The sequence below is a fragment of the Bombina bombina genome, chromosome 4 (genome assembly GCF_027579735.1).
Source record: "Bombina bombina isolate aBomBom1 chromosome 4, aBomBom1.pri, whole genome shotgun sequence".
Taxonomy (NCBI): domain Eukaryota; kingdom Metazoa; phylum Chordata; class Amphibia; order Anura; family Bombinatoridae; genus Bombina; species Bombina bombina.
Window position 1 is genome coordinate 261268943 of NC_069502.1, and position 24826 is coordinate 261293768.

Here is a 24826-nt window from a genome sequence, read left to right on the forward strand (position 1 = left end):
TGGTGCCTTCCATTTAGGTGACCTGATTTGCTCCCTCCCTTCATCCGTGTCCTAAAGCTTTGGTATTGGTTCCCACAAGTAAGGATGACGCCGTGGACCGGACACACCTATGTTGGAGAAAACAGAATTTATGTTTACCTGATAAATTACTTTCTCCAACGGTGTGTCCGGTCCACGGCCCGCCCTGGTTTTTTTAATCAGGTCTGATAATTTATTTTCTTTAACTACAGTCACCACGGTACCATATGGTTTCTCCTATGCAAATATTCCTCCTTAACGTCGGTCGAATGACTGGGGTAGGCGGAGCCTAGGAGGGATCATGTGACCAGCTTTGCTGGGCTCTTTGCCATTTCCTGTTGGGGAAGAGAATATCCCACAAGTAAGGATGACGCCGTGGACCGGACACACCGTTGGAGAAAGTAATTTATCAGGTAAACATAAATTCTGTTTTTTTATGTCTTAGCTTATGAGATCATTGATATAATGGTAGAGTTTAGACAATAAATACAAGTTGGAAGTGTGCCTTACTATTTCTATTATGATGAACATGATTCAAGGCAGTTAAATATGTTGGCAATTAATTATTTTGCTCTAAAAGGGCCTGCATCTATATTAATTATCATGCCTCAAATTGATTGGTTTGTTCAACATTTATAGTGGATTTGATATATAAATTGCAGCATCGCTTGTCATCACTATATTAAAATATTTTACTTTTTTTTTAATTCATGGAGTTGTCACTAATCCCTACAGTAATCTAGTTAATTTAGCTCTTTAATAATTAATAACTTTATTCTTGACTATGTTTGTTTTTTTGGAAAAAGGTTCCAAGCCTGAGAGAGCAACCAGCAAGAGTAGCCTGACTGCGGGAGCTTCTGCTTCCCTTCCTGCACCCAGCACTCAGAAGGACAATCTGCCAGTGCTAAGCTCTAAGATTGGATACCCAAGTGAGTTTATGTGTGTTCATTTAGATGCTTCTTGACTCTAAGAAGCTTTTCTCTCACACTGTTTCTCTTTAACATAGTAGATATGAGAGCTGGGATGTCTGGATCCCTTCCTGGGAACTCTATCATCAGCCGTCTGCTAATCAGTGCTGACCCCTTTAGCTCGGAACCTGACAACCTGTAAGTGTATGAACCATTACGGCTACGCAAAAATAATGATGCTTATGTTTTAGGTGCTTTTGATGTTATCTTAGTTGTCCAGGTTTGTAACTCTGGTGTTCTTCCAGCTAAGTACCTGAGATCTTTCTGTTCGGTGAGAGGGAGCCTCATATAGTTATATATAGTTTTCTTAAAGACTTAAAAGAACATTAAACATTTCCTCCTTTTCCTTTACTCCTCTTCATATACCATGCACAACAGTAAGTACTGCACAAGTAACAGGTTAGAGGGCAAAGGTTTATATCAAGGGGTTAAATCACTGCTGCAACTATTGCACATTAGTTATTTAACCCCTTGATTGCCATTGTGCTCAAAGCATTTGATTATCTACATTCAGTTAGTTTTCTGAAAGTATCTTTTGTCATAAATGTATAATTTTGCATTTTGCAGCATTTAACTTTGTCATTTCTTTCATTTTATATGTTACTTTGCCTTATTGGGAACGTCATATTTACCGATTTGTAAATAAGTATACGAGCATACTAGTGATATCACACATAAATAAACAAAACATTTCACTGGTTACCTTCCTTACCTCCCACTCCATTATACAAATCTCTGTCCACTTTTAAACCCACACCAAGTAATGAAGTTCATGTATAACCTGTGTGGAACTGTGTCAAATACTGTACTAAATCTAGATAAGCTTGATTAATTGTTCCACCCAAGCCTGTTATTTTAGCTACATTGTCAAAGAAATCCAGTTGACAAAATGATCCTCAGATATGCTGCATACACATAAGCGTATTTGCTTAGAGGTGGAGCAAGCTCTGAAACTGAACTGTCGCAGACTGCTATAGCTCCGGTTATATATTACAATTTACTATATATTTGACCGTTCAGTTCAATTTGGGTACTTAGTGTGTCTAATGGTCCATAGAACCAGTATACGAAGTTCAGTGACTAAGAGACAATAGCAAGCAAAAAAATCCACTTTGCTTCTTTCTCCTACATTGGTGTGTCCGGTCCACGGCTTCATCCTTACTTGTGGGATATTCTCTTCCGCTACAGGAAGTGGCAAAGAGAACACACAGCAGAGCTGTCCATATAGCTCCCCTTAGGCTCCGCCCCCCCAGTCATTCTCTTTGCCGCTCTAACTAGTAGCACCTCCACGGAGGTGGTGAAGAGTATGTGGTGTTTAGTTGTAGTTTTTATTTCTTCTATCAAGAGTTTGTTATTTTAAAATAGTGCTGGCTTGTACTATTTGCTCTGCAGCAGAAAGTGATGAAGATTTCTGCTAAGAGGAATATGATTTTAGCACCAGTAACTAAAATCCATTGCTGTTCCCACGCAGGACTGTTGAAACCAGAGAACATCAGTTGGGGGGAACAGTTTGCAGGCTTATCTGCTTCAGGTATGATCAGTCATTTTTCTAAAAAGACCATGTAATGCTAGAAGACTGTCAGAAAATCCCTCTGGGATAGGTAAGCCATTTTTCTTACGCTCAGTATAAACAGATGGCTTATATTAAGGGCTCTATGCTGGTTGACACTAATTGTGGGCTTAATCGATTGCTTTTTAGCACATTTTTGGCTATAAATAAGGTGTTTTTTTCAAACTTAAAACACTTTTGGGGTTTAATTTGCGCCTGGCACTTGGTTAGACACCTATTCTAGTCAGAAAGGCCCCTCCACTCTGGAATGAAGAGGAAGGAAGCCTCATTTTCGCGCCTCAATTGCGCAGCATTTTTTGACTAGGCAGTTCATGCAGCTTCACGTGGGGAGTCCAGAGGCTCAGAAAGGGACTCCAGACAGGTTTATTTGCTACCAAATGTATCCCTAAGGAAGGTAAAGGCTACAGTGGAAGCTGTGGCAGGGGACTGTACTGTGTTAACCGGTTAATAACTGTTATTAGCTCCGGTTTGGGCACTGAGGGGTTAATTGGTCTGAAAATTTGTGTGCAATCTTTTCAAAGCATTAAGACACTGTGGTGAAAATTTCATTAAAATCGGATGTGTATTTAATGGTTTTTTGATGTTTCAGTAATAAAGTGTGCACTTTTATTATTTAAAGAGACAGTAACGTTTTTGTAAAAAAATAATTTTTATTGCATTAAAGTTCTGTTAAAGTTTGTCAAACATGTCTGATCCTTCAGATAGCCTATGTTCTATATGTTCAAAGTCCAAGGTGGTTCCCCCTTTAAATTTATGTGTGAAGTGTGCCATAGCGTCCAAGCAGCTTAAGGACCATTCAATCACACTTAAAGATATAGCCCAAGATGATTCTTTAGCTGAAGGTAGTGGAGATAGCTCGCTATCCTGTCCTTCTGTGTCAATACCAGCTATGCCCGCGCCAGCGTTGCCCAATACATCTAGCGCACCAATGATGATTACCATGCAACAGTTAGCGACAGTAATGGATAACTCTCTTTCAGCATTTTTATCTAAACTGCCAGCCTTTACTAGGAAGCGTGATTGCTCAGTTTTAAATGCAGAGAATGAGCAAGCAGACGCAGAGGATAATTTATCTGTAGTGCCCTCATATCAATCTGATTTGGCGGTGAGGGAGGGCCTGTCTGAGGGAGAAATTTCTGACACAGGAAAAGTTTCTCAGCAGGCAGAGCCTGATACCATAGCATTTAAATTTAAGCTAGAACACCTCCGCGCCCTACTTAAGGAGGTCCTAGCTACACTTGATGATTGTGAACCTTTGGTGGTTCCAGAAAAATTGTGTAAAATGGACAAATTCTTAGAGGTCCCAGTACACACTGATGCGTTTCCGATACCCAAGAGGGTGGCGGATATAGTGACTAGGGAATGGGAGAGACCAGGTGTACCTTTTGTCCCCCCCCCTATATTTAAGAAAATGTTCCCCATTGTTGACCCCAGAAAGGACGCGTGGCAGACGGTCCCTAAGGTAGAGGGAGCAGTTTCAACACTAGCTAAACGCACGACTATACCAATAGAAGATAGTTGCGCTTTCAAAGATCCTATGGATAAAAAATTAGAAGGTTTGCTTAAGAAAATTTTTGTTCAACAAGGTTTTCTTCTTCAACCAATTTCTTGCATTATTCCTGTAACCACGGCAGCGTCTTTTTGGTTTGAGGAATTAGAAAACTCGCTCCAGAAGGAGACTTCTTATGATGAAGTCATGGACAGAATTCACGCTCTGAAGTTGGCTAATGCCTTCATTACAGATGCCGCTTTTCAGTTAGCTAAATTGGCGGCAAAAAATTCAAGTTTTGTAATCATGGCGCGCAGAGCGCTTTGGCTAAAATCTTGGTCGGCGGATGTGTCGTCCAAAACAAAATTGCTTAACATTCCTTTCAAGGGTAAGACCCTATTCGGGCCAGAGTTGAAAGAAATTATTTTGGATATCACTGGGGGAAAGGGCCATGCCCTCCCACAAGATAGGCCTTTCAAGGCTAAAAACAAGTCTAATTTTCGTTCCTTTCACAATTTCAGGAATGGACCAGCTGCTACCTCTTCAGCCACTAAGCAGGAGGGTAACGCATCCCAGCCAAAACCAGCATGGAAACCATTGCAAGGCTGGAACAAAGGTAAACAGTCCAAGAAACCTGCTGCTGCTACCAAGACAGCATGAAAGATTAGCCCCCGATCCGGGACCGGATCTAGTAGGGGGCAGACTTTCTCTCTTTGCTCAGGCTTGGGCAAGAGATGTTCCGGACCCCTGGGCACTAGAAATTGTCTCTCAGGGGTACCTTCTAGAATTCAAAGACTCTCCCCCAAAGGGAAGGTTCCACATGTCTCGCTTATCTTTAGACCAGATAAAGAGACAGGCATTCTTACATTGCGTAGAAGACCTTTTAAAGATGGGAGTGATACACCCAGTTCCGATACCAGAACAAGGGAGGGGGTTTTACTCAAACCTGTTTGTAGTTCCCAAAAAGGAAGGAACTTTCAGGTCAATTCTGGACTTAAAAATCCTAAACAAGTTCCTCAGAGTTCCATCATTCAAAATGGAAACCATTCGGACAATCTTGCCAATGATCCAGGAGGGTCAATATATGACTACCGTGGACTTAAAGGATGCGTACCTGCATATTCCTATCCACAAAGATCACCATCAGTTTCTAAGGTTCGCCTTTCTGGACAAGCATTACCAGTTTGTGGCTCTTCCCTTCGGATTGGCCACTGCTCCCAGAATTTCAACAAAGGTGCTAGGGTCCCTTCTAGCGGTACTAAGGCCAAGGGGCATTGCAGTAGCACCTTACCTAGACGACATTTTAATACTAGGGTCGTCTTTTCACAAGGCAAAGGCTCATACGGACATTGTTCTAGCCTTTCTAAGGTCTCACGGGTGGAAGGTGAACATAGAAAAGAGTTCTCTGTCCCCGTTTACAAGGGTTCCCTTCCTGGGAACAATAATAGACTCGGTAGAAATGAAAATTTTTCTGACGGAGGTCAGGAAGTTAAAACTTTTGAACACCTGCCGAGTTCTTCACTCCATTCCAGAACCCTCCATAGCCCAGTGCATGGAGGTAATAGAAGTAATGGTTGCGGCAATGGACGTGGTTCCTTTTGCTCGAATTCATTTAAGACCATTGCAACTGTGCATGCTCAAACAATGGAATGGGGATTATGCAGATTTGTCTCCCCAAATACAAATGGACCAGAAAACCAGAGACTCACTCCTCTGGTGGTTGACTCAGGATCACCTGTCTCAGGGAATGAGTTTCCGCAGACCGAAGTGGATCATTGTTACGACCGACGCCAGCCTCTTAGGCTGGGGTGCGGTCTGGGAGTCCCTGAAAGCTCAGGGTCTATGGTCTCGGGAAGAATCTCTTCTCCCGATAAACATTGTAGAATTGAGAGCGATATTCAATGCGCTCCAGGCGTGGCCTCAACTAGCGGAGGCCAAATTCATCAGATTTCAGTCGGACAACATGACGACTGTAGCATACATCAATCATCAAGGGGGAACAAGGAGTTCCCTGGCGATGAGGGAGGTATCCAAGATCATAAAATGGGCGGAGGATCACTCCTGCCATCTATCAGCAATTCACATCCCAGGTGTGGACAACTGGGAAGCGGATTATCTGAGTCGTCAGACTTTCCATCCAGGGGAGTGGGAACTTCACCCGGAGGTTTTTGCCCAGTTAACTCAACTATGGGGCATTCCAGATTTGGATCTGATGGCATCACATCAGAACTCCAAAGTTCCACGTTACGGGTCCAGGTCCAGGGATCCCAAAGCGACATTAGTAGATGCCTTAGTGGCGCCTTGGTCGTTCAATCTAGCTTATGTCTTTCCACCGTTTCCTCTTCTCCCCCGGCTAGTAGCCAGGATCAAACAGGAGAAGGCTTCGGTAATTCTGATAGCTCCTGCGTGGCCACGCAGGACTTGGTATGCAGACCTGGTGAATATGTCATCAGTTCCACCATGGAAGCTACCTTTGAGGCAGGACCTTCTAACTCAAGGTCCATTCGAACATCCAAACCTAGTTTCTCTGCAACTGACTGCTTGGAGATTGAACGCTTGATTCTTGCGAAGCGTGGTTTTTCGGAATCAGTCATAGATACTCTGATCCAGTCTAGAAAGCCTGTCACCAGGAAGATTTACCATAAGATATGGCGGAAATATCTTTGCTGGTGTGAATCCAAGGATTACTCATGGAGTAAGATTAAGATTCCAAGGATACTATCCTTTCTCCAAGAAGGATTGGAGAAAGGTCTATCAGCTAGTTCTTTAAAAGGACAGATATCTGCCCTGTCTGTTTTGTTACACAAGCGTTTGGCAGCCGTGCCAGATGTTCAGGCGTTTGTACAGGCTTTAGTCAGAATCAAGCCTGTCTACAGACCTGTGGCCCCTCCTTGGATCCTAAATTCAGTTCTTCAGGGGGTTCCGTTTGAACCTTTACATTCCATAGATATTAAGTTACTATCTTGGAAAGTTTTGTTTTTGGTTGCTATTTCTTCTGCTAGATGAGTGTCTGAATTGTCTACTTTGCAGTGTAATTCACCCTATCTGGTGTTCCATGCAGATAAGGTTGTTTTGCGTACTAAACCTGGTTTCCTTCCAAAAGTTGTTTCTAATAAGAATATTAACCAGGAAATTATTGTTCCTTCTCTGTGTCCTAATCCAGTTTCTAAGAAGGAACGACTGTTACACAATCTGGATGTGGTTCGTGCTTTAAAGTTCTATTTACAAGCAACTAAAGATTTCAGACAAACATCATCTTTGTTTGTTGTCTATTCTGGTAAGAGGAGAGGTCAAAAAGCGACTGCTACCTCTCTTTCCTTCTGGCTAAAGAGCATCATCAGATTGGCTTATGAGACTGCTGGACAGCAGCCTCCTGAACGGATTACAGCTCATTCCACCAGAGCTGTGGCTTCCACATGGGCTTTCAAGAATGAGGCTTCTGTTGAACAGATTTGTAAGGCAGCGACTTGGTCTTCACTGCATACATTCACTAAATTTTACAAATTCGATACTTTTGCTTCTTCGGAGGCTATTTTTGGGAGAAAGGTTTTACAAGCAGTGGTGCCTTCCGTTTAGGTTACCTGACTTGTTCCCTCCCTTCATCCGTGTCCTAAAGCTTTGGTATTGGTTCCCACAAGTAAGGATGAAGCCGTGGACCGGACACACCAATGTAGGCGAAAACAGAATTTATGTTTACCTGATAAATTCCTTTCTCCTACGGTGTGTCCGGTCCACGGCCCACCCTGGCATTTAGTCAGGTTTAAATTTATTTTTTCAAACTACAGTCACCACTGCACCCTATGGTTCTCTTTTTTCTCCTAACCGTCGGTCGAATGACTGGGGGGCGGAGCCTAAGGGGAGCTATATGGACAGCTCTGCTGTGTGTTCTCTTTGCCACTTCCTGTAGGGGAAGAGAATATCCCACAAGTAAGGATGAAGCCGTGGACCGGACACACCGTAGGAGAAAGGAATTTATCAGGTAAACATAAATTCTGTTTTCGTGCCGGGACTTACGAAGAAGCGGCCATCTTCCAGCTGTCAGGGTTTTTCCCTGTTTTGTTTGCCATGTGCTGCTGGCAGCCATTTTACTCACCTCTCTTCCTGACTATGGTGCATTGTGTGGGATGCTGCTCATTTCCTGCACTTCCTTTTATGGCCAGACTGGTGTGCATCATCCGTGTGAGACAGGATGCAGTCTCAGAATTGTGATGTCATCACTTATTATTTAAAGGGCCTCTGTTCAGTATGCTTTGGCTTTGCGTTGTCTCAGACCTGTTTGTGAGAGTTCCTGTGTATTACCTGGCTGCCTGATGTCCTTCCTGGTTCCTGATCCCTGGCTTGTTCCTGACTCTGCTGTTTTCCTTGTTGCTGATTCTAGCTTGTCTGACTCTTCGCTTTGGCTCCTGACTCGGCTCGTCTGACTACCAGCTCTGGTTTTGACTCCTGGCTTGTTATTTGACTTGTGGACTTTTTATTATTTTTTCCTATTAATAAAGGTGTGATTATTTTTGCACTTCTCGTCTCAGTCTGATTCCTGGCACACTGAGATTACGCAAAGGCCATGAATCCTGATGGTGCTAATAATCCACCTTTACCTGCCATCATTTCCAGGATGGATGTACAGGATCACCGCTTGGATCAATTTGCACTAGCCCTGCAAACCCTGCTGACTCGCACTGCACATTTGGACCAAAGTGTCCCGCAAGTTATGGCTGCTCCTGTTTCCGCTGCTGCACCTAGTCCTACCAGGAGCATGTCCGGTTCTGCATCTCTACCTCAGCGATATGGAGGCGATCCTATTCAGTGCAGAGGGTTTTTGAACCAGGTGGGCATTTACTTTGAGATGTTACCTCAGGCGTTTCCCTCTGACAGAGATAAGGTGGGATTTCTCATCTCATTACTCTCTGACACAGCCCTTGCCTGGGCTAATCCCTTGTGGGAGACAAATAAACTTGTGATTTCAAATTACCCTGAATTTGTGGCCTCCTTTCAAAGGGTATTTGATGTTCCGGCTCGCTCCTCCTCTGCTGCTAAACGACTCATGTCCATTCAGCAAGGTACAAGATCTGTTGCTCAGTATTCTATTGAGTTCTGTATGCTTGCTGCAGAGGTAGGTTGGAACAATGAAGCCCTTGTTGCTGCCTTCTTTCATGGGCTCTCTGATGCGATTAAAGACAAAGTTACTGCCAGAGATTTACCAGAGGATCTCGAGGCATTGGTGTCTTTTTTTATCCTAATTGACATCAGACTCAGAGAGAGGCCCTCTTTCAAGGAGCGCTTGCGGAAGCCTCCTGTTCCGTTGTCTCCTACGTGTTCATTCCCACCCATGCCTCCCTTTCCTCCCATGCTTCCTGGTCCCAAGTCACCAGGTACTGCTGAGCCGATGCAGTTGGGATTCACGCATCTCTCCGCGGCGGAGAGGGCCTTTAGGAGGAGGGAGGGGCTCTGCTTCTATTGTGGGTTACAGGGCCACCTTTTGAAGTCTTGTCCTACACAGCCAGGAAACGCTCACACCTAAGGTCCTGTCGGGGCCAGACCTTGGGTGGTTTATCCTCATCCCCGGAACCGCTTAAGGAGAAACTTTTGGTCACAGTTGTCCTTTCCTGGGTGGACTCCTCCATAGTCACTCAGGCTCTTGTTGACTCCGGTGCTGTGGGCTATTTCATTGACAGTGCTTTTGTATCAAAGCACTCCATTCCTGTTTTGCCTCGGTCCATTCCGCTTGCTATTGAGGCCATTGATGGCAGGCCCCTTCAGCCCGCACTCGTTACTCACGAAACTGCTCCGTTGTCCATGGCTGTTGGGGCTCTCCATTTTGAAACCCTCCAGTTCCAGGTGATAAACTCTCCGCATTTTCTGGTTGTTATGGGTTATCCCTGGCTCCAAAAGCACAATCCCAGTCTCGACTGGCGCAGGTCTGAAATTTTGTCGTGGTCCCCGCAATGTATTTCCACTTTTCTTCGGAAACCAGTTAAAGTCTTGTGCACTTCTTCAGTATCTCATTTGCCAGAGGAGTACCGAGAGTTCCTAGACGTTTTTGACAAGGTGCGTGCCGGTACGTTGCCTCCTCACCGGTCTTACGATTGTGCCATAGACCTGCAACCCGGAGCCATTCCTCCTCGGGGCCAGGTGTACCCTCTGTCTGTTGCAGAGAATTGTGTTATGGAGGAGTATGTTGCCGATACTCTGTCGCAGGGGATCATCCGCAAATCCTGCTCTCCTGCAGGGGCTGGCTTCTTCTTTGTGAAGAAAAAGGGTGGTGCGTTAAGACCATGCATCGATTATAGGGGTCTTAATCGTCTTACCATTAAGAATGCTTACCCTATTCCACTTATTACGGAACTCTTTGACCGCCTCAAGGGAGCTACTGTCTTTACTAAACTTGATTTGAGAGGAGCGTACAATCTCGTTAGGATTAAGGAGGGCCACGAATGGAAAACAACAGTTACACCAGGAGCGGGCATTATGAGTATCTTGTAATGCCCTTTTGCCTATGAAATGCTCCTGCTGTTTTTTAGGAATGTATTAATGATGTCCTACGAGATATGTTGCAACAGTGTGTTGTGGTGTACTTAGACGACATCCTCATACACTCACCCACACTTGAGGCTCATCGTTCTGATGTTACACAGGTTCTTCAGAGACTAAGTGAGAACGGCCTGTTTTGTAAACTCGAGAAATGTGAGTTCCATCAGACTCAAGTAACCTTCCTAGGTTATGTTATCTCCGTTGCAGGGTTCTCCATGGATCCTGACAAATTATCTGCAGTTCTGCAGTGGCCTTGCCCAGTTGGTCTTAGGTCTATTCAACGTTTTTTGGGGTTCGCCAATTACTATAGAAAGTTTATTAAAAACTTTTCTTCCTTGGTCAAACCTATCCAGACATGACCCGTAAAGAGAATGATCCACTCCATTGGTCACCTATTGCCATTAAGGCCTTTGATAGTCTTAAGACTGCCTTTGCTCCCGCTCCAGTTCTGGCTCATCCTAACCCTGTCCTGCCTTTTGTTCTTGAAGTTGATGCGTCTGAGACTGGAGTAGGTGCCCTCTTGTCTCAACGTCCTACGCCTGACGGTTCCTTGAATCCGTGTGGTTTCTTCTCTAAGAAATTGTCTACAGCGGAGTGAAATTATGAAATTGGCGACAGGGAATTACTGGCCATAATTTTGGCACTCAAGGAATGGAGGCATCTTCTCGAGGGTACTAGCGTGCCAGTGCTCATTCTTACTGACCACAAGAATTTAACTTATCTATCTGAAGCAAAACGTTTGTCGCCCCGACAGGCCAGATGGGCGCTATTTTTGTCTCGGTTTAATTATGTAGTCTCCTACCTGCCTGGTAGTAAGAATGTTAGGGCTGATTCCCTCTCTCGACAATTTTCGCCTCTGTCCAAGGAGGAGTCTGTACCTACTCCTGTTATACCTCCTGACCATATTTTGGCTACCATACGTACTAATTTGACTTCTCCCTTGGGGGAGGAGATCCTGGCTGCACAAACCAATGCACCTCCTGAGAAACCTAGTGGTAAGTGTTTTGTTCCTGAGAATCTTCGAAATAAACTTTTGCACACTTACCACTATCCTAAAGCTGCAGTTCACCCAGGCAAGAATCAAATGATTTGGTCTGTCACTCGACAATTCTGGTGGCCAGGTCTTCGTTCTGATGTTGCTGCATATGTTGCCTCCTGCTCAGTTTGTGCACAGAATAAGACTCCTCAACGTCTTCCTGTGGGTCTTCTTCAACCTATTGCTAATGGTGAGCGTCCTTGAACACATCTTTCCATGGACTTCATTGTTGAGCTCCCTGTTTCCAATGGCAATACTGTTATCCTTATGGTGGTTGACCGTTTTTCTAAAATGTCACATTGCATTCCCTTGATGAAGCTGCCTACTGCTCAGTTTGCTTCAATTTTTGCCCGGGAGGTCTTCCGTTTACATGGGTTACCCAAGGAGATAGTGTCGGACCGGGGTAGCCAGTTTGTCTCCAGATATTGGTGTTCCTTTTGTGCTCAAATGGGTATCCAGCTTTCCTTCTCCTCGGCATATCACCCTCAATCCAATGGGGCTGCGGAACGGTCTAATCAAGCTCTGGAACAGTTCCTCCATTGCTTTGTCTCAGATCACCACAATAATTGTTCTGAACTGTTACCTTGGGCAGAGTTTGCTTGTAATAGTGCTATTAATGCTTCCTCCAAGTTATCCCCGTTCATGGCGAATTATGGGTTTCAACCATCTTTGTTGCCCGATTCATTCATGTCTCAGGGTATTCCGGCTTTGGAGGAGCATCTCCGGCAACTCCGTTCCATGTGGGTGCAGATTCAGGATTGCCTTCATCGTTTTATGCAGCGCCAAAAGTTCCAGGCTGATCGTAGGCGTCTGCCCACGCCTTCCTACCAGGTTGTTGAGAGAGTTTGGCTGTCCTCCCGCAACTTGAACCTTCGTGTGCCTTCCAATAAATTGGCTCCCCGTTATGTTGCTCCTTTTTGAATACTCCGACGGGTTAATCCTGTGGCCTACGCTCTTGACCTTCCTCCTGCTATGCGCATCTCCAATGTTTTTCATGTCTCCCTCTTGAAACCATTGGTTTGTAATCGGTTTACCACTGTGTTGCCTCGTCCCCGTCCTATCTTTGTTGACAACCATGGGGAGTATGAGGTCAGCAGCATTATTGACTCTCATATGTCCAGGGGCTGTGTACAGTATTTGGTTCACTGGAGGGGCTACGGTCCGGAGGAGCGTTCTTGGGTTCCCTCCTCTGATGTTCATGCTCCCGCCCTCCTCCGTGCCTTCCATGCCCGTTTCCCCAATAAGCCTTTTGTCCTCCCGCGGGGGAGGGGTCGTTGAGGGGAGGGTACTGTCAGGGTTTTTCCCTGTTTTGTTTGCCATTTTACTCACCTCTCTTCCTGACTATTGTGGGGGATGCTGCTTATTTCCTGCACTTCCTTTTATGACCAGACTGGTGTGCATCATCCGTGTGAGACAGGATGCAGTCTCAGAATTGTGATGTCATCACTTATGATTTAAAGGGCCTCTGTTCAGTATGCTTTGCCCTTGCGTTGTCTCAGACCTGTTTGTGAGAGTTCCTGTGTATTACCTGGCTGCCTGACGTCCTTCCTGGTTCCTGATCCCTGGCTTGTTCCTGACTCTGCTGTTTTCCTTGTTGCTGATTCTGGCTCGTCTGACTATTCGATTTGGCTCCTAACTCGGCTCGTCTGACTACCAGCTCTGGTTTTGACTCCTGGCTTGTTATTTGACTTGTGGACTTTTTATTATTTTTTGCTATTAGTAAAGGAGTGATTATTTTTGCACTTCTCGTCTCAGTCTGATTCCTGGCACCCTGACACCAGCCCATGTGGAGGTATAATGTTGGAGAGGCCTAGCCACGAGAGAAGGCTACTAGACATCTTAAATAACCAGTTTATGGAGTTAGAGCATGAGGTAATCCTAGAACTTATGTCGTACGATGACGACCCCAAGCTAACCACTAGGAGGCATGAAGCACAGATATGGGAGCAGGATTCTGCCAAGCGGATCAAAGCAACTGATACCAATGAGACCCTATCCGCTACAGAAACTGCGATTGCAAACAATATGCTTACTGATCACCCAGTGACCATGCCACCTTCTGATGTCCTAGCTACAATAATCGATAATAGAGTACCACAGCCGCACAAAGTGTACCATCAAAATAATGAGATTGAGGAAGCAGTTACCGAAACACTACGCTACTATGTACATGAGATCACTATAGAGATAGTGACAGACCCACAAAGAGCCAAACAACAAGGCTCAATACTGACCCTTACCATTTAGAGACCAAGCATGTTAGATACAATGGGTCTCGAAGACTGGGCAACTACAGCAATGGAAGCAGTTTCTTTTACTGCGGCCCTTCATGGGCTGAGGAAGCAGCAGCACATGATCGAAGATGATGGAGCAGCGGCTCAGGCGGGCGATCCCGCGGGGAGACAAGTCTGCAAAGACTGAGTATGTCGCTGGCTGTCTCTTCTATAATTAAGATTGTTTGAGGCGGGTTATTAAAATAAAAATAAAATATAGATTTTACAATATTCTTAATAAAAAAATATTTAATGTAATCTGCAACTAAATTACATAATTAATATGTAAAATGAATAATCATTGCTTATTAAAGCTTACAAAACAGTACATCAATAACTGTGATATATCTCTAAAGGAAGTGTCTTTTTATGATGGTGTGTAATTGTAACAGCAACTACAGATGTGTTTGCAAAACCTAAATATTGTATATTCTGTATATTTTTTATTCCAAATCACAATTTCTCACTGTGACTCTTGCATAGAATTGCCTTAAATAAAACCTACCTACCTGCAAAAAAATATAAAATTATACCATATATATATATATATATATATATATATATATACCAGCTGCAGAGTATAAAATGTATGAGAAATTGAATTTTCAGGTTTATTTGTGGATATCAATTACCTGTTTAAACCACAACCTATTAAAATGGGCTGAGCTTGCAGATAATATCAGATCTCATTATGTTATCACTTTGTGTACACACACTTGCTTCCTTATCTTATATTTGTCTGTAAACCAAAGCTCAATACTTAGAGAGAACACTGGAAAATTAAAATGTTATTACTTAAATAGCCTACACCCCACTGGAAGTGTAATTTCTTCTGATGGCTGTGTTTACTTAGGGGGCTATTCAATAGCCTAGACTCCAGTATAGAAACTTTCTGTGTAGGTTGGGATTCCACAGGCTAAATCAGATATTTCAAATGCCGAAATAAGGGTAAATAAGCTACCTGTAAATAATTAAATACAATCCAGCAGGTAAACTCGATCATTGGGAACAATTTAAAGGGGATAAATTTTTGGGTAAACTGTCCCTTTAACTAGCTTTCTGTATATGTGCCAAGACTCTTTGAGAATGTTTATGTTACATTACTTTTGTTTTGGCATCATAATCTGAATATAATATCTGGTCTTGTTTTACACGTGATTTAATGTGTTCCTTTACATGGGTACTGGTGGAAGATGCAGTTAACTTTAAATAGGTGTGTCAATAAGAAGTTAAACACTTCATAAATATGTTATTACTTATGCAGCAAAACTACTAAGTTGCATAGCGGGGGAAAAAATGTTAAGGTCACTTTTTCTTTTCGTTTGTACCATAACTTCCTTGTGCAAACAGTAACCTGTTGAATACTCTATAAAAGTCATATGGTAGTTTGTTTTAATTTACTACAGTATACAGTAAAGCATATTGTTTCTTTTTTTCTGTCAAATGTAAATGAGTGATTTCATTTGTAGCCTATTTTATGATTCTCATATAGTTGTTGTGCAGTGTATATAGCCCTAGGGAGTGTTCAGACAAAATATAAAGGTGCAATTACAAGTGCATTATTATTACTCATTACCCTTAGGGAGTGTTACACAGAAAAGTGCGTGATGAACAATTACTTTGGCATTGGCCTGGATGCAAAAATATCTCTGGATTTCAACAATAAAAGGGACGAACACCCGAAAAAATGCAGGTATGAGAACTTAAATAAGTAAGTAATAAGAGTAGTGTGTACCAAGTAATATTTAGTGTTTTCTTCATAAATGGAAAGAGTCCACAGCTGCATTCATTACTTTTGGGAATTCAGAACCTGGCCACTAGGAGGAGGCAAAGACACCCCAGCCAAAGGATTAAATACTCCTCCTACTTCCCTCATCCCCCAGTCATTCTTTGCCTTTCGTCCCAGGAGGTTGGCAGAGAAGTGTCAGAAGTTTTAGATAGTCTCTTATGGAGGGTAGTACTCTTCGGCATGGGACTGGAGTTTTAAGTAGTCCTGTCAGTCTCTCAGTGAGAGCATGGGTGAAAGTTAGAATCCGGAGATGCAGGGAGAGTCTTTCTGCGAAACCATCCTGACTCATAATAACAGCTCCACAAGCAATCAGCGTTGACGAGTTTTGCTGCCTGCTTTCTTCTCTCAAGTCCATGGCAGAAGCGACGCTACTATCTGTCACATTTGAAGGGCCATGTTCCTGTTCCACGGCGTACATTCCGGTAAGATCGTTTCATTTTACTTTCATCATGAATGTATTGTAATTACAACTGTTTATCCGAGAGGGGTTACAACCTTTCGGGGATAACCTTAACATAGGGTCTCAGTGAGACTCCTTTTGTATCTTGGAATCAAGGGTTAATATCTCCTAAGGGGGGTTATTGAACAGGGTTTTTTTTTAATCATGTTTGTTATGTGATTCTGTCTGCTACTGTGTAGTGATACTTCAGCTCATGGCTATTTTGGAACATAACGGTCTATGTCTAGTGACGCAGCCTTTACGGTCGGGCACGCTTTTTTCATGGACTGCACGGTTTACCTTGTAACTGGGCGTGGTCACATTTTTAGCTCTCCATTTCCGGATTCCTGACCGTGTGGCGACGGAGAAATTCTGGTCCGCCGGTGTCTGGTTCTCAGGAGGTGGTGAGTGTCCCAGCCATTGTGGGTGTAGGGTGCCGTTTAGATTTTTCTTATTGGTCCATTTTTTAATCAATATCCCAGTTATGGAGGATTCTGATTTTGTGGAGACGGATGTCTCTGATTCAGATTCTACTTCTTGCGAAGAATATGAATTGGCCCGGGTGATACATGCCCATCAGTTTTGTTCCGAATGCCGTTTTAGAGTGCTCTGTTCCTCGAGATCGGGGAATCAGGGGCGCGCTGAGCCATCCGCCTCGGGGGATTCCATTTCCCACAAGGCAAGTTCGCTACCACCATCTCTTACTACGCATGTAAGGTACGCAGGTAACCCAAACACTGCTTATCCTTCTATGAAGAGTGGCCTGTTCCCACCGGAGGTTACGACACGGTTTCCGCGTGGCCATATCTCTGGCGCATCTGCACCTCCCGGGAGTGTGCTTACAATATTGTCCGTGTTCCGTTAACCGGGGCTCGTCAGACGTGGGATCGCCTGGTCCATTTCAGCCCTCCGGGGGAGCGACTGGCCCTGAGGCCTCAGGGGGTCAACCTTCGGGGCCGGTGTCTTCTTTTGTCCTGGCGGAGGTATGTTGCACTTTTCGTCATAGACTGGCGCACCTTCGTGTTCTACTGTGGCACGTTTTGGCGTTGCTGGAGGATCCCACTCTTAATGGGGGGATTTCTCAGTCTTCCTCTTCAACTGGCTTGCATGATTAGACATAGGGGAATGAGGTAATCTTCTTATAGTCTTTGATATTTGAGTATCCGTTTCCAGTTCTGAGCTTGAAAGATTCGGATTCCTGTTGGGCTGGTCCTGTGGGTGTGTCCGTTCTTCCTGGCCGATAACCTACGGGTTGCCTGATCTTTTATTTAATCCGGTGAGGATAGATTTTCTTTGGTTTAGAGCTCATGTTGTTGTAATGTTTCCTTCGGGAACTTTCTTCTCTGGAATTGATACTCACGATTTTGTGGTCGCACTGTTTACTTTTACAAAAGTTTGTTTAAGAGTGGGGACGTGCTAGTCCTATGTTTGTCTGTTGTCTATCCCTCCATCTCGGGGGAGACTCTATGTGGCCTTGACAGTGCTAGGGCCCTTGGTTTCAGGCTGGTCCTGACTGGGTATAAATCCTTCTGTCTTTGAGGCCTAGTTCAGACACATGGCGCCTTTTATGCCTGGCTGTTCCGGTGAGGGCGCCTAGTGCTCACAATATGACTTGTGGTGTTTTCCTTGTTTTTATTTTACAAGTTTCAGCTAGCATCCTGAGAGGACTTGATGGTCCGTGGTTTGCTTAGGGGCATGGGGGATCAATCTAGTTGGCCGGGGCTCTGTTGAGATCCACTGCAACATGCTCTGTTTACGATTTTTGCGGGGTTGGAGGTTTGGAGGATTTAGGTCCTTCATGCAGCCGGTTCTTGGTGGTCTTGCCTTTCTAAGGTCTATTTGGGAGTGTCCTTTTAGGACTTGTTTGTTTTAGAGGTTCTCTTCCTTCGAGTAGAGACTTCTGGACTTCGTCTGGGTTTCTGGCGGCTTTGAGCTAGGTAGCGTGGCTGAGTGGTTTAAGGCGCTGGATAAGGCTCCAGTCTCTTCGAAGGTGTGGGTTCCGATCCCACTGCTGCCAGAGTCATGATTTAATTTTATTTAGGAAGTGAGAGCCGTGCGGCTTTGTCTACTTCCGAGAGTTAGTCGTCTCCATATCGGGGACGATAGGCGGTGTTGTCTCCTTTTCCAAGCGTTTGCTTAAGGGATGTTTCTACCAGGGTTCGGGATGCTCTGCATTCTGCTGTTTTTCTTCAGACGGGTATCTTGTGTTGCCTGAGGGTGTAGTTCGTTTTAAGGAGATCTGGGTCCCGGGTCCAGGGCCCGCAGGACTAAGTGGCCTAAGGGATTAGTTCCGGCCTAGCAAGCCGTAAGCTTGGAGTTTGAATCCTGCTGTGGCAGTTTTCTTAAGAGACTTATGATCCTGCGGACTGGTTCAGGACGCCCCAGTTTTTTCAGGGAGACTATGTTTGGACATAGGGGCTAGCTCATTGAGCTTGCAAGCAGGAAGGACAGGGTTCCTATCCACCTTCGGGTCCTGGCTTTAAACTTTAAGGCCTGACTTGTCCTTCGGACGGAGTGTGCTCCTTTTCATGGGGGTTTTCACTGTGGATTCAACAGTGGTGTCTGGATGATTTTTCATTCGGTCCGTGTTTTGATCAGTCTATGGCATCATGTCTTGTGGCATGTGCGCTGTTCTTATCTGTGCCCTCCGCTTCTCCTTGAGAGTGCCTTATTGGAGGAGTGGATTGGGTTGGCACCCGAGCTCTGTTGGGGTGGGTGTGTCCCCCCCATTATTTCCTGTCCCTGGGGGCCTGTGGTTAGGGTCTTTCTGTTCCCCGGTCTATCAGTCATGGCTGTCGCTTGGGCTGGTCCGGTGTTTGGAGCAGGATCTGTGATCTGTTGCTCTGCTAATCGTCCTCGGGTCATTCGAGGTACGGTGAGCCTCTTTGAGGTTCTGTTTTTTCTCCACGTTCAAAGATCTGTGGGAAGGACTGGTGGCTCTTGGATAGCCTGCGACGTTGTCCACTGGTTGGTTGATGCTTAGCAGCCTGAAGGATCCTATTTCAGCTGGTCCTTACTTGCCCTGCAAGTTTTCAAGTTTCTGCGTCATTTTCGATGACGGCAACGTGTAGTGTTTTGTCTCTAGGGGTTGTATGTCAGATGTTCACCTTTCTGAGCTTGCTGCACGAGGTTCGGTTCTGAAAATTTAGATATTCAGAGCTACCTTTTTACGACTCTGGGGACCTTCGTCTTCAGTCGTCTTAACTAGAGTGCGGTTGCACTGTGTTAGGGGAAGATTCTCTTCTCTGTTCAGACTCCCGGCCTTAGTCCTCGGTTTCTGTATCTCTGGGGTCTGGATGTTACCTCCCCTTGTTTCTACGAGACTGGTTGGGTCTCTGTTAGCCTGACCTGGTTTCTCTGGTTTTTGCTCTGTTTAAGGACTCGTTGTGCCCTTTTTTAGTTTTTTTTTCTGGAGTTCCTTATGCTTGTTTTCTCCGTGTCTTTTCTTCTTTGTGGAAGAATACGGTAGTTTGTTCCCTTTCTATAGTAAGGGGTGTGTTGTTTTGAGACCGACTGCTGGGCGACGGGGTCTCCTGGAGGCTGTTGGCTCAGTCGCATATAGTTCCTGCAGTCTCTAGCAAGGCTTGTGGACTATCTGCGTGTCAGTGTCCTTGGGCCTTTTTCCTTTTTTCAAAAGGTTGTTCTCGGCTCCGGCCGAAGCGGCCCTCAGAATGGGCTGCCTCTTGTACCCTCCCGTTTTAGCATTCAGTGTCCTCTATAGCTTGGGTATTGTTTTCCCAAAAATAATTAATGCAGCTGTGGACTCTTTCCATTTATGAAGAAAAACATAAATATGCTTACCTGATAATTTTCTTTTCTTCAGATGCAAAGAGTCCACAGCTCCCTGCCCGTGGTTTTATGTGGGGCGGCCGTCATTTTTGTTCTTCTGGCACCTTTTCATCCTAATATTTCTTCTACTGTTCCTTGGTCCAGAATGACTGGGGAATAAGGGAAGTGGGAGGAGTATTTAAGCCTTTGGCTGGTGTTTTGTGCCTCCTCTTGGTGGACAGGTTCTGAATTCCCAAAAGTAATGAATGCAGCTGTGGACTCTTTCCATCTGAAGGAAAGAAAATTATCAGGTAAGCATAATTTATGTTTTCTCTAACTTCAGCCATGTTTTCTCTCAATTGCAGGAGTCGCACAAAGAATAGGATGTGGTATGGAGTCCTGGGGACCAAAGAACTACTTCAGCGGACATACAAAAATCTGGAGCAGAAAGTATTGCTAGAGGTGTGTAAAGTCCTATCTGCTTGAGCCTAATTGTGTCTTCTAGTCACTGTGTTGTCCCCTGTTACCTGTAAACTTGTGGTTTCATTTAGCTCAATGCTAAACAGTCTCTGTGAACTAACACAGACAGACTTAGTAGACTTCAGCTTTTACGCTTAAATTGGACCCTTTGGTTAAAGGAATAGTGTAGTCAAAATTAAACTTTCATGATTCAGATAGAGCATGCAATTTTAAGCAACTTTCTAATTTACTCCTATTATCAATTTATCTTTGTTCTCTTGGTATCTTTATTTGAATGTAAGCTTTGGAGCCGGACCATTTTTGGTTCCGCACCTGGGTAGCGCTTGCTGATTGGTATCTAAAATGGGCTGGCTCCTAAGTTTACATTCTTGCTTTTTCAAATAAAGATACCAAGAGAATGAAGAAAAATTGATAATAGGAGTAAATTAAAAAGTTGCTTAAAATTGCATGCTCTATCTGAATCATGTCAATCACATGGCAGCAACTCAATGCACAACTTGATGAAGTTCAAACTGAGCATCATAATGGGGAAGGAAGGGGATTTAGGTGACTTTGAACGTGGCATGGTTGTTGGTGCCAGACGGGCTGGTCTGAGTATTTCAAAAACTTCTGATCTACTGGGATTTTCACGCACAACCATTTCTAGGGTTTACAGAGAATGGCCCGTAAAAGCAAAAATATCCAGTGAGCGGAAGTTGTGTGGCTGAAAATGCCTTGTTGATGTCAGAGGAGAATGGGCAGACTGGTTCGAGATGATAGAAAGGCAACAGTAACTCAAATGACCACTCGTTACAACCAAGGTATGCAGAATACCATCTCTGAACGCACAACACGTCGAACCTTGATGCAGATGGGCTACAGCAGCAGAAGACCACACCGGGTGCCACTCCTGTCAGCTAAGAACAGGAAACTGAGGCTACAATTCACACAGGCTCACCACAATTGGACAATAGAAGATTGGAAAAAACGTTGCCTGCTCTGATGAGTCTCAATTTCAGCTGCGACATTCAGATGGTAGGGTCAGAATTAAACAACATGAAAGCATGGATCCATCCTGCTTTGTATCAACGGTTCAGGCTGGTTGGTGGTGGTGGTGTAATGGTGTAGGGGATATTTTCTTGGCACACTTTGGGCCCCTTAGTACCAATTGAGTATTGTTGCTGACCATGTCCATCCCGTTATGACTACAGTGTACCCATTTTCTGATGGCTACTTCCAGCAGGATAATGCACCATGTCACAAAGTTCAAATCATCTCAAACTGGTTTCTTGAACATAACAATGAGTTCACTGTACTCCAGTGACCTCCACAGTCACCAGATCTAAATCCAATAGAGCACCTCTGGGATGTGGTGGAATGGGAGATTTGCATCATGAATGTGCAGCCGACAAACCTGCAGCAACTGCGTGATGCTATCATGTCAATATGGACCAAAATGTCTGATGAATGTTTCCAACACCTTGTTGAATCTATGTCACGAAGAATTAAGGCAGTTCTGAAGGCAAAAGGGGGTTCAACCCAGTACTAGCAAGGTGTACCTAATAAAGTAGTCGGTGAGTGTGTGTGTGTATATATATATATACAGTATATAAATATATTAACACTAGAGCTGCAACAACTAATCGTCATAATCGATAATAATCTATTATGAAAAGTTTTTAACGAATCTCATAATCGATTAGTTGGTTTGTAATTAGATGGTCTGTGCACAGCACCAGCTGCTTCACTGCAATGAGCTCCTGCACATGGTATTGTGTTTTATGGTTATGTCCTTAGCTTAAATGACGTCTACCGACGTATACTTTTCACTTTTTCAGGACAGTATAAGTTTACAACTACCCCTGGCTTATGTGTAACCCAGATATAATAGTCATCATTTGGATTTGTTATATTAAATCAGGGGATTTGGAACTATGCTTTGCATGATATAGTGCCAAGCTTGTTATTTACACCTAGCCCCTAGATTGATGGGAGTTATTTAAATTGGCGTGCACTATTATCTGTTTGCACATTTATTAGTGGATCACTTTCTATTGCTGATTATATGTACTGTATAAATAAATGTGTAAGGCTTTGTCCTGTTATTGATATATAGTCCTTAGCGCTTTTGATCTTGTTTTTTTATATTTTTAATCAATTGTGATAATATGTACCAGATTCATCCTTTATAAGTATAAATTTGTTATTTTTAGAGCGGGCTAGATATTTCCCCTAACCTTATAGCTGGTTATTTACCATTGCATATAGATATTCAAGATATGTTTTATGTTGGAATGAAGCCAAGGGTTACTTTGAGAGGCCCCTTGCCAAGGTGGAAGTTCTACCTCTTTTCAAATAGTTTTTGTTTTTGTTTTGCTTAATTATAAAACTGTGCTCTGCTGCTTAAAAAATGGACAAACAGTTGTGTTAATGTAAAGTTTTAGTCTGAAGTTTATATTTGTAACACTCAGTATGTGGATTCTATTTAAAATATAGGAAACAATTATTGATTCTTTTTTTTATCCGATTAGTCAATTAATCGAAAAAATAATCGGCCGATTAATCGATTATGAAAATAATCGTTAGTTGCAGCCCTAATTAACACACATAAACTCACTAACACTCTCTCTCTCTCTATAAATATATATATTATATAGCCAAAAGTATATGGACCTCCCTACTAATTGTTAAGTTCAGGTGCTTCAGCCACACCCATTGCTAACTGGTCCATAAAATTAGCACCACATAGAAATCTCCATAGACCCCAAGTGAACACCTTACAAATGCTCTGAATGTGCCCAAATTCCCACAGACACACTCACTCTAAAATCTTTTTTTAAAGCGTTGCAGATGTTATAGATAACTGTATTAATGCCCATGGTTTTAGAATGGCATGTCTAACAAGCTCATACAGGTGTGATGGTCAGATGTCCACATAGTGTCTAGGACAATATAAAAAACATGCACACACTGAGGCTGCCTGGAGAAGGCATTTCATTGCCAGATAACAGAGAGAAAGGGGATGCACAAAGTTCATCTAATACAAATTAATTAAAAACAAATGATTTGTAGAAACAAAGAGGCTCGATTAGTGCTTGGAATTTTACATTCAAGTTAAAGGCACACTTTACTGTAAACTTGTTTTCCCCTTAATTTGTTTCCAATAACTTTTTATACCAGCTGCAGAGTATTTATGGGCAATTTTCCCCTTTAGATTTATTTTGGTATATGAAATTGCTGCTGGTTTGTTTGTTTTAAACCACAATCTATTAAAATGGGCTGAGCTTACGGGGAACTCCAACCTAATTATCTTATCACTCTATATACCAAAATGCTTCCTTATTTTATCTCTGTCTGTATACATAATTACACAACTTCTCTGTAGCCATTGCTGCAGTATTGACATTTTTAGGATAGGTTGGGGTACAACAGGCAAAAACTATTTCAAATTCTAAAATAAAGGTAAAGGAGCTATATGTTTTTATACACTCCAGCAGGTAAAATGGATAATTGGGAATGTATTTAGGGCTAGATTACAAGTGTAGGGCTAATTTATCGCCTGCGCGTAACGCGCTTGATAAATAACCAGCTATTACAAGTGGCTGGTTATTGCTACCGCAAGCTCGTGTTAGCAATTAGTGCTCAGAAAATTAACCAGAGGTCAGATCACTTTTTAATTTTCGAAAAGTGTCCCAAATGCCCTCAAAATAAACAGTAATAAAAAAAAATCTACTGCACGGAACAGTTTTTAGGGATTGAAGTGAGTGGGTGTGGGGTATTAGAATAAAAAACAGCACTGAGAAGGGCCTTTACATTGCGGTCTATGGGAACTGTGTGTTCCCTGTAAAGTTATATGTATATACATTTAATACACATATTAACACATATTTAATACACATATTAACACATAAATATATATGTACAGTGGTATATAAGCATATACATATATATTTAAATTTGCTGCATGTCGCTTTGCTTAGGTTCTGTGCTGTGTCTGACGGCATCAGAATGAGGCTACCGTTGGAGCCTATGGAAGCGCTCTCTCGTGAGCGCAAAGCTTCCGTGCATTTGCGTGCGCTGTATTACTAATTGGAGTGCCAATATCGCTTTAGCGAAAGCGATATTTTGTGCTCCACTTGTTATTTGGCCCTTAAGGGGAGAAGATATTACAGTACACTGTCCCTTTAACAAAAAAGTTTGCCACTGAAGCGCTCCTAGAAGTATTGTTTTATGACCATCACATATCGTCTGACTGTTTCTGACCGCTAGACTGGATCATTATTAGAGACTGCCAGGTTTAATTGGAGTCAGGCTTCGCTCTCTTGGGATAGCTTTCTTTGCATGTCTGTGTCTCTCCAGCATTTCCTGTTTATGTTCCTTTTAGAGATATGTCTTTCTTTATGTATACCTCTCTTTCTTTCTGGATGTGTATATCTCTGTGTGTGTCTCTAACACTGGTTGTGTCTGTCTCTCTTTCTCTAGATGTCTG

At 43.4% G+C, this 24826-nt stretch overlaps 1 protein-coding gene across 4 annotated transcripts in view; it reads left to right on the forward strand.

The window, feature by feature from the left end:
• Window positions 1-24826, forward strand: part of DGKD (diacylglycerol kinase delta) — a 202331-nt gene that overhangs the window by 151418 nt on the left and 26087 nt on the right. For 3 of the 4 annotated variants that reach the window (XM_053709934.1, XM_053709937.1, XM_053709936.1), the window contains exons 17-20: window positions 825-947; window positions 1025-1124; window positions 15465-15575; window positions 20244-20340. In XM_053709934.1, the coding sequence (XP_053565909.1) occupies window positions 825-947; window positions 1025-1124; window positions 15465-15575; window positions 20244-20340 (431 nt within the window). The remainder of the gene's footprint in view (window positions 1-824; window positions 948-1024; window positions 1125-15464; window positions 15576-20243; window positions 20341-24826) is intronic. The other variant, XM_053709935.1, reaches the window with a different exon arrangement.